The 10,316-nt window shown below is 36.8% G+C and overlaps 1 protein-coding gene across 1 annotated transcript; it reads right to left on the reverse strand.

Annotated features, from left to right (window-relative positions):
• Positions 1 to 1,305: 1,305 nt before the first annotated feature.
• LOC144962941 (cilia- and flagella-associated protein 144-like) lies at positions 1,306 to 7,821 on the reverse strand. Its single transcript, XM_078896368.1, has 4 exons — positions 7,653 to 7,821; positions 6,882 to 6,941; positions 3,295 to 3,398; positions 1,306 to 2,671 (listed from the first exon to the last, which is right to left on the reverse strand). The coding sequence occupies exons 1-4, from the start codon at positions 7,789 to 7,791 to the stop codon at positions 2,558 to 2,560; spliced, it is 417 nt and encodes a 138-aa protein (XP_078752494.1). The 5' UTR covers positions 7,792 to 7,821; the 3' UTR covers positions 1,306 to 2,557.
• Between the last annotated feature and the right edge of the window lie 2,495 nt (positions 7,822 to 10,316).

Consider the following 10,316-nt stretch of genomic DNA (forward strand, 5'->3'; position numbering starts at 1 on the left):
GTGCAATTTCCTCTAAACATGGTCAAGGCGCTTTACATAGGGTCTGTGACCAACAGCATCACATCTTGAATAAGACATGATGCCTGTTAGTAAGCGATATTACAAGATTTTCCGGCAGAGGCAACATAGTTAACAGCCAGGTACTCATTTTACACCTGAGTATGGTAAGAGAATGTGAGTAACACTAAGAGACCTGTGTCGATCACGGTTGCAGTCTTTCCACTTGAAAGGGGTTGGGTAGCGGACCAGAGCAATGATTGGGCAGATGGGTCTTTTACGTCAAGTGGAAAGTACTATCCAAAGGATAACAACAATAGCTAGTGTCCATAGCAACCAGGATAAACCCTTATAGTCATAGCTCTTAATCTTAATGACAACGTTTTTATGAAACGATAGACATTTTGGTTACAATTCTAATAATTAAATAGTAAAAACTTTTAGAATTAAATATGAAAGCATATCTTGGGAAATATTTTTTTTTTTAAATCCATAATCCTTTATAGCAGTAGCAGTCATTCCATCAATTTCCTGTAGCATGAAATTGACAAGATTTTAAAATATTTTTTTTTATCTAGTAATCTCAGTACCCAGGAGTTATTTCAGTTAGAGAAATTATGATCCAACAAATGATCAACCAGGTTTGTGAACTCCCAATCGTGCTTCGGTGAGCTAACACAAATGTGCCAACTCTTATCAGGAACTGGGTGGAGTCTATTGATCTCCAGGTGGTGGCAGGTCGCCTGCTGCGTCTTCTATCTCTCTAATGTTTTTTGAGTTTCTTTTTGTCTTTGTCTTGGATTACTTGGTTTTGTCCTGGCCCTTACTGGAGACCTAGGCTAAGAGGGAAACAATCAAATGTATTGTGTTAGCTTTGGGAAGTGAATCATCTATAGATATATTTCTTGTTTTGATCATACGTTGTAAACATTTGAATGTATTCCTCTTAGTGGGATCGTGTGCTGGTGTCTGGGTGAGACTTTAAGGTGATCTCAAATTAAGTACCTTGCTCTTGGAATCAACATCTGTTCCCTATTTGAGTCAATTCTCCTTTGTCTTACTTTTTCTTGGGTGCTGATATGACATTATGTCGCAAGCATGTAAAATACTTTTTTTTAAAACAACAAAAGCATCATCATCATCATCACATCTTCATTTAAATTCCAAGATTTGTCCAAATGTTTTGCCGAATTTTGTCTCTCATTAGTTGACAAGTCAATCATGCAATTGTGCTGTGGGGCTCCTGTTTATTTTTAAAACGATAGGTGTAGAGTATTTCAAAGTAAAAACACACTGGGAGCATACTTATAAATTTCACCTTCATTTATTCTGAAGCACATATTTTTGTGATTATTTGGGACATGTGATATAAGCTACCATTAAAAATAACATTTTGTCACCATACAATACGATAATCCAAAACAGATTGGGAATAAGTGCATATCTCTGTAATTTGTAATGGTAACTGGAAATCAATTTTGCAGGACTTGGAAAAAAAAAGACTCTGATACATGGCACTGGTACTAAGTTGTCAAAATGATTTGATACACTTGCTTTAAGTGATTCAAATTTAAAGGGCTATCTGTGTATTATCTGAAAAACATGCATTGAGTTTTAATGGTCATTTGACCATACTTTGAACATTTATATACCAATGCCAATATAACACTATCTCATAGAGGATGCAGGCCAAGGCTTCCTTTTGTTATGGACTTTAAGATTATGGATCGGATGGACTACAGTGGAATCCTGATAAGGCCAACACCACCTGACCAGGACTATTGGTTGACTTTATCCTTTATCGATGGAATGCACTTAGATATGGAACAGAACATTTAGGGCCAACAAGAGGTGCTGACATTATGTGAATTCCATTGAATTCATTTTATTTGTGCTTATTGATTGATATTGCTAGATGAAGTTAGTAGTGAAAAAATATTGATTGCAGTCAAATGAACCACAAGATAAATTATGAGATATGGTACAGTATATAAAATCAAACATGCAATTAGCGGCAAGTGATAAAACATGAGATGATATTTTAGATGTAGGTGAATGAAAAGAAATAACAGAAAGCTTGAAAAAAAAAAAATGAAGGTCATGCCTTGACAGACCCTAAAGAAAACTTTCACCTGAAGATGAAGCAAATTAATTTATCATTTATCATTTATGCACCATTACTTTTGATTGATTGATGAGCCTAGGCTAAGCTTTTGTCAGATCACAATTCATCAGTAAAATTAAATAACTTGTTTCATTGCTTTTCTTCCATAGTTTAATTTTGTTGCACCGATGTTTAGAAATATATTTAATATTATGAATTTCATATTTTTATGTGGTATGCATAATGTTTATATATTATTATTATCAGGATCATCTTCACGAATTATAATTGATTAAGTGAGTATTAAAACAAAACCAGTGAATAGTCACGTCTACCTTAAATATGATGGCTTCCCTCATTGTTGTGTACATTAATCCAAAACAGAAAAAAAATCGTTTTTACGTTAGCTAAAATTTATTGGAACACGTTTCTTTATTCATAATAATCATTTTAAAATTAGTTCAAATTTTCTTGTTGCTCCTTTATCCTCCAAGCAGCATCCATGTACTTAGTTATATTTGAATGAGAACGATGGAAGCTCAATCGTTTGTCAGTCACGTCTTGTTCAATCTAGAGAAAAGGGGGGAAGGAAGGAGAATATATCAGATAGTATCATGATTGAGAATCTGAATCATCTACGTAGTAAAATAACATTTTAAAATTTAAAAACTAAACCTGCATCTATTTAAAAAGTTTTTTTCCCCTACTCTATATACAAAGATATATTGACATACAAGCTTGAAATTTCCCACACATATTAATCAAATTGCAAGACGTTTTCAGTAAAACTAAAATAGAAGCCATCTCTCAAGTAACAAACACATCATAATCTGTTGAATCTCTTTTACCCATGATCTCATAGTTTGAATATTTTGTGTCTCTTCTTGTTTATCTTTGTGCACTTCAAAAAGCGTTTATTTTATTCTCCTAAAGGTAATAATATTATACTTCAGAACTTTGACTGCCCAATATAATAATAAAGGTAAAATGGTCCAAATTTAATTATGTGATCTAGTATGTAGGAAACTTTTGAAACCTACCTTGTAAATAAAATTTGAATTAATTAATCAAGGTACTGGTAATACTTGTAATTTTTTAATCCTTTGAAAAATGTTAGATATAAATGACGACTTGTTATTCATATAATACTTTTTTTACAACAACAAGGGGGGAAAAGTAATTTTTTTTTTTACCAAAGGTCGACTTATCCAGCCATACTCCATAGCTTCTGTTTGAGGAGTTACATATTTCTTCACAGGTTCTTGGCGTGCTCTTTTGATCACCGTTAAGAAATGGGCTGGGCAGAAATAGATAAATAGCACAATAGAAATACAACCGCCACATATCAGTTTTATCCCACACACAACAACTACAACTACAACTACAACCACCGTCACCCCATCGTCATCATCACGACCAATACTATTAGAACTACCACCATCACATAAACTTCACTAACACTTTTACTACAACCACCACCCACACATCAACATCACTACCACAACTACAATTCCCGTCACCACATCTTCATCACTCCCACTACTACAAACACCACCATCACATCATCATCACTACCAATATTACTACAACTACAACCGCAACAACCACATCATCACTACCAATACAAAAACAACCAACACACACCCATTATAATCACCACCACTACAACAACACCCACATGATATCATCGTCACCACCACTACAATAACCACTACCACAATATCGTCACTTTCATTACTACTACTTCAACCACTGTCACCACATCATAATTACTGCCTACCACCACCACCTCATTATCACCACAACTACTACTACAACCACCACACCATCATCACTACTACAACTACTGCCACCACATCATTATCATAACCACTACTACTAGAACCACTGCCAACATCACATAATCATCACTACCATGAATACTAAACCACTATCACCACATCAACATCATTACTACTACTACGACTACTGCTACTACTACAATCAGAATCATCACCACCACCATATCATCACTATCCCTGCAGCCACAACCGCCACCACCACATCATCATCACTATCACTACTACTACGACAACCTCCACATCACAATCCATACCACCATTACTACAACCAGCATCACATCACCATTACTACAACAACCACCACTTCGCTATCCTTACCATCATTAGTGCAACAACCACATCACCATTCCTCCACCACTGCTACAACAACCATCACATCGCCATCCATACCAACACCACTACTACAACAACTACAACCACAGCGCCATTAGAGGTTTCGGAGATTTGGGTGGTATTGGACATTGTGTTTACCTATCTTACAACTCTAAATCTAAATAGATAAGATTTTCTCTATTGAATTCTTCCGAACTGTGTCTGAAATTCATGTGAGCACAATTTTACATTGGCGTCTGTAAATTGTGACTGGTATGCAGGCTTTTTTGAGTGGTCAGAAATTTCTGCAGGCATTTTGATACTTTATACATGGGTCACATTTACTCACTTTATCTTTATCTCCATTAACTGGCTCATTTAGGCTCCTCTAGTTTTGGTACTAGCACACATGTGACATTGGACCACGGGGGAAAATGTCTTTATAGTGGAGCAACCATAATAGCGAGCCAGGGGAGGAGGGGGGGGGGGGGGGGGGGGGTAGAGTACTTGACTATGCCTGTCGTTTTCGATCTACAGTGGCCGTGTCAGCCTTGAAAACAGTGTCATACCGCTTCTTGAAAAAGTTGTGACAGACATTGCTTGCTTGAAAACCCATCGTTCATAGCGAGTCTATTATTATCTTCACCTCGTCTATAATGATAGGCAACGACGTCAAGGTGTTGATGGCTCGACTCTGCTTGAACTACCTCAGAACAGCTGCATTAACATCAGCATTCATGGGCAGTTGCTGCTTTTTTTTTTTATTTTGTGGTTCAAACCCATCACTCACTCAATCCTCTACAGGCCTGCTGGCACTTGAGGCAATGCAAGGGATCTCCACCTGGTCCTGTCCGTTGCTATTCTTGGGGACACCTTGAGGGACAGACCTCTCTGCTTTAGGCCCCTCTCCTTGGGGCGGCCTCTCTTCCTCTTTCCTTTGTAATATGTCCATCGCAAAGCCTTCCTTGTCAGTGTTTTGTCAGGTCTGCAACAAACGTACCCTAACCATTTTTTTATTTTTGTGCTGGAATACAATCTCGTTGCTCTACGAATTTGTTTAAGGGAAGCAAATGCCTGGTTTGTCTTACTTATTCTGGTTTCGATCTCTTTGCTGCAGTCACCATCTGTTGTCAGTCTGTTGCCAAGTAAGTGAATTCTTGAAGATCTTCCAGAGGATTTCCATCTATGAGCACTGGATCTTTGACGTTTTGAATCTCATGACTTGAGTCTTCTTATTGTTTATCTTAAGTCCAATTAAACGTGCTGTCGTTGTACAACTTGAGTCTTCTGACATGTTTTTCTTTTATTGTTTGTTTGGGTTTTGGGGTTTGTTTTTCTTTTTTTTTTCCTTATCATTATTACTTACAGTCTGGTGGTACAGTGGAACCTCCCGATAACGATATGCCACGGGACCGAGTTTTTATGTCGTTATCCGGAGGTGTCGTTATTTAGAGGTTTCAAAGATGGCGGACAAAGTGGGTGTGGTAAGGCCCGCGGGACCAGTTTTTATTAACCACGCCACAACAGTACCATTTTCCCTCTACAGTTTATCCGGGATGGGGACCGGCATGTGAACAGCTGTTTGAATACAACAGAACACATGGCCGCATTAAAAATGTTTGGTTTTTTGGGGTTATTTTTTTGTTTTCTTTTTGTTTGTTTTTTTTTGTTTTTTTTTTGTTTGTTTTTTTTTTAACTTTTATTTTTGTTTCTCTCTATCCATTAAAAATGTAAAAGAAAGGTTCATCATCCTTGTTATTTTGTTATGAACATCAAGACTTGTTTGGCTTGAAATAATCCTCTATCACCGTTTGACGTTGAGCACTGGAAATGATAGCAATTACTTTGTCCTCCATTGGGATGAGCATGTCAAATAATTGCGCACCGCTATCATGTTGCATGGCAAAAGTTCTGAGAGTTGTTAGCGCCATAACCGCTTCACTGGCCGTCACAACAGGGAGTGGAGCATCGCCGTCAAGATCATCATCGTCTTGATTTTCTGTTGTTGGTGTCTTTGTCTCAAGAATATCTGTGTTCTCATTGGTTTCAAAAGCTGCGTTCTCATTGGTTCAAGCAGGAATCGTTTTTTAAAACCTTGAGTACTCATACTCGGTATTTTTATTATCAGATATCTACGAAAACTGCTGAAAATCGCCAAAATGATGTCGTTTTTCGGAAGTTTTATCAAAAAGTGCGTCGTTATTTGGAGGGGTTTTTTTTTACTGATCTTAAATAGAAAAAAAATTGGGACCAGGGGTCAATGTCGTTATCAGGAGGTTGTCACTATTCGGAGGTGTCGTAATCGGGAGGTTCCACTGTATAAGATGCTGTTGCAGATCACCACAGTTGCACTTCCTTAATGCCATGTTTTATTGTCAAGAATACAGAAATGCTTTATAAATTGTGTGCTACAACTATTTTCAAACATTTCAACAGCCTTATTGCATTGGTAGTTAACCCTTATCTACCCCAGCATAACATTACTGTTTCACAGTGGCCTCAATATATTCCAGAATTAGCCGGGTTGAGCGCATTTGGGATCAGCCTGGGTGTTGCTAAGTTTTTAACACTGTAAAGCTTACATACAATTGCAATGTTAAAATTTTCATGCAAATACTAATACTCACAATCCTCTTGTCCATCATCTGCATCATACGGAGAATTGGGTTTTCCCGTTAATGGGTGATCTGAAACAGCAACAAATGTGAGAATATTAATCAAAACATCTATTTTGGAAACTTTTATATTTTTTTAGAGAACAAAACTTTTTTAATGTTTTGCAATTGCATGGTAGACTACCATCACATCAAAATCTCAACAAGTAATTCCTGTTATGTTACGGAAAATTCAGCAACGGAGATTCTGAGGATCTTAGACTTAGAGTTAGAGGACCATCCCAGAGCAAGACAACACACCCAGCAAGCCACGGTTAGTTGATCATTACAACACAAAATGACACATATATGAATATGGCCAAAGGATTGAATTTACATTACGCGCTACCGCTAAGCAATCTTACATACAAATCGGTAGAAGAATAACAAATAGCGATGTGATTGGAAGGAGGCTGAGGACTCGCTACTCACTTAGGTGTTCAATCTTGTTTTGTTTTTGTTTTTTGTTTTGTTTTTGTTTTTGTTTTTATATATTGATAGTCATTCGCCAATGAAAAAAATGACCCAAAACATAGTTTAATATCAAACTGTAAATTTGGATGTGTCCTTACAATTGTACTTAAATAACTCGCAGACTCGTGCGTTCATTTCTGTTTACAATATTACATACAGTCATCATAGAGTATTTAGAGGACAACTTATAATTATATCCGCAGCCAATTATATCACCGTGGTAGACATTACTCGACTTAGTTTTCAGCCTTTCATTGCTAAACAGCTTACTTTTCTTAAAAGGATTTATTCCATAGTCCTTAAATAACTTCTGATGTCTGTTTTCTTTAGCTATAGTTTCACAAAGAATGGCATTTTGATGAACAAAGTTGACTGGATCCTTCTCTCCTTTCTGTTTATCGGCTGCCATCTTGGATTCTGACGCTATTGTTATGTCTCCATGGCAGAGATGCCTACTGATTCTATTGTCGATATCTTATATCGATCTGACATTTATGATGACATCGATACATATATCCAGTCATCGAAGTATCACACTGGTGTCAAAATTGATAGAAGGATCGTTGCTCGTGCCATCAGACTATTATAATAACACTGCTTGTGCTCATTTTGTCGCTAAAAATATGAAAGTGTGAAGGACACAGTACCATGCAAAACAGAGCTAGTCAGAGCTGTTCTCGACTGGGATAGAACACCAGGCTTTGTTTGTCGCCACTTCAGAAGCAGTGACTACTATTACTACTACTACTACTACTACTACTACTACTACTACTACTACTACTACTACTACTACTACTACTACTACGACTGCTGCTGCTGCTACTGCTACTGCTGCTGCTACAACAACAACAACAACTACTACTACCACTACTACTACTACTACTACTACTACTACTACTACTACTACTACTACTACTACTACTACTACTACTACCACCACCACTACTTCTACAACTACTGTAGTCCGTTCCAAGTCCCGTGCGCACAGAATATCACAAATTCCTCCAAAGTTACGAAATGTGATGGAGAGAAAGATAAAGTGAGTAAATGTGACTCATATATTATAAGGGAACAGCACAAGATAAACGACGTTTCGGCCTTTTGGCCTTTTTAAAGTAAACACGATATATGTATATATATATAAGATTGTTATAATAGTTGAAACATTAAATGTAAAAATGTGTGTGCGTGGGCGTGTGCGTGTGTGTGTGTGTGTGTGTGTGTGTGTGTGTGTGTGATGTGCTCATGGTTAGCGCACTTTCCACACTCTTCCTATGCACAGCCGCTGTTGCATCTATGATATAATAAAAATGTATTTCAAAAGTTCGTTAACCAGTTAACAACCATACTCTGGAAAAACACGTATTTTCAAATTTGGCCAGAAAACTCTTCCTTCATATTTATATCGATTGATTTAAATTATCCTAATCTTGGCAAAAACTCACAAACCTGGGACTTCGTGAGACAAAGATCAATGAAGATGCGTACTCTTGTGAAGAATATAGGTATTAAAATTGTCCCAACAATCAGGAGCCTCTGTGGTATAATGGTAGCACGTCCGACCGGTAATCAGAAGTTCTGAGGTTCGATCCCCAGTCGAGGTCGACCGATATTATGGGATGTTTTTTTTTTCTTGTATTTTTCTTTCTTGCTTTGTCTGGCACATTTCATACACACTTGTTCAGTTCTTTATCTTTCAACGCTGCCTGCGCCACAATTTCTTCATTCATTCTGGAGCTAGTGTAATCTTTTTTTTTTTTTTTCAAATCTCTGATCTTGGCACCATCATATAGATAGTATGCAGATGACGTCACTCAGGCCTTTGTTATTGTTTTTGCCATCCGCGTTTGTGAGTTGTTCTCACTAAACTGTATTAACCAGACTATAAAAGTTCATGGTTACACAGAGTTTGTGTGTTGGTCCGTTATACTTCCGGATGGCAATGTTGTGAACTCCTTGGCCAAGCGCATTCTATCTATATTGTGATGATATTACGCCGCTGGCTGTCAACGTTGCACAGAAAGAAATTGACTCCGACATCTTAGTCTGTATTTTATTTGAATTTGACTTCTATTAAGTTTGATATAATATTTGTATCTAAATAACGCCCACAAAAATAGTATTTTAGTAAGGACTTCATCATAGATGTCATTTATAACCGTTCATACTGCAAATATTTTCTCTCTCTCTCTCTGTCTCTCTCTCTCTCTCTCTGTCTCTCTGTCTCTCTCTCCCTGTCTCTCTCTCTCTTTCTCTCTCTCTCTCTCTCTTTCTCTCTCTCTCTCTATCCCAGTTTGTTGATTGTGATGTAGATTCAAAACTGAGAAATCATAGTTCAGTACCTTTATATACATACATATATATATATATATATATATATATATATATATATATATATATATATATATATATATATATATATATATATATATATTATATATGGGGGGCGAAGTGGCCGAGTGGTTAAGGCATTGCACTGTGACCCGGAAGGACCTGGGTTCGAGTCCCGCTTCAGGCACTTTGGTTTTTTTCATAGAGCAAGATTATTAACCCCCAATTTGCTCAATTAGACAACATGGGTGATTCCGTTTGACATCAGACATCTTGTTTGATGAGTTATCTATATTCCTTCGTGGAATGCCTAGGCGACGATATCTAATGATGTCGTGGCGGAAAAGTCATAATTTATTATTATTTATTATTATATATATATATATATATATATATATATATATATATATATATAAATATATAGATGGAGCGAAATTCACGTCACTCAACTTTGTTTATGCAGCCATTTTGTGATTAGTTCCAAGTAAATCTGCAATTATACTATAAATGTTCAAGGTCACACATGGTTTTGTGTGTTGGTACGTCATCAGACTGGCGGATGTTGTGAGTACTTTACCTAAACCATAGCATAAGTTGAGTGTA

The sequence above is a fragment of the Berghia stephanieae genome, chromosome 1, assembly GCF_034508935.2.
Source record: "Berghia stephanieae isolate SIO BIC M18660-M18661 chromosome 1, UCSD_Bste_1.3, whole genome shotgun sequence".
Lineage (NCBI taxonomy): Eukaryota > Metazoa > Mollusca > Gastropoda > Nudibranchia > Aeolidiidae > Berghia > Berghia stephanieae.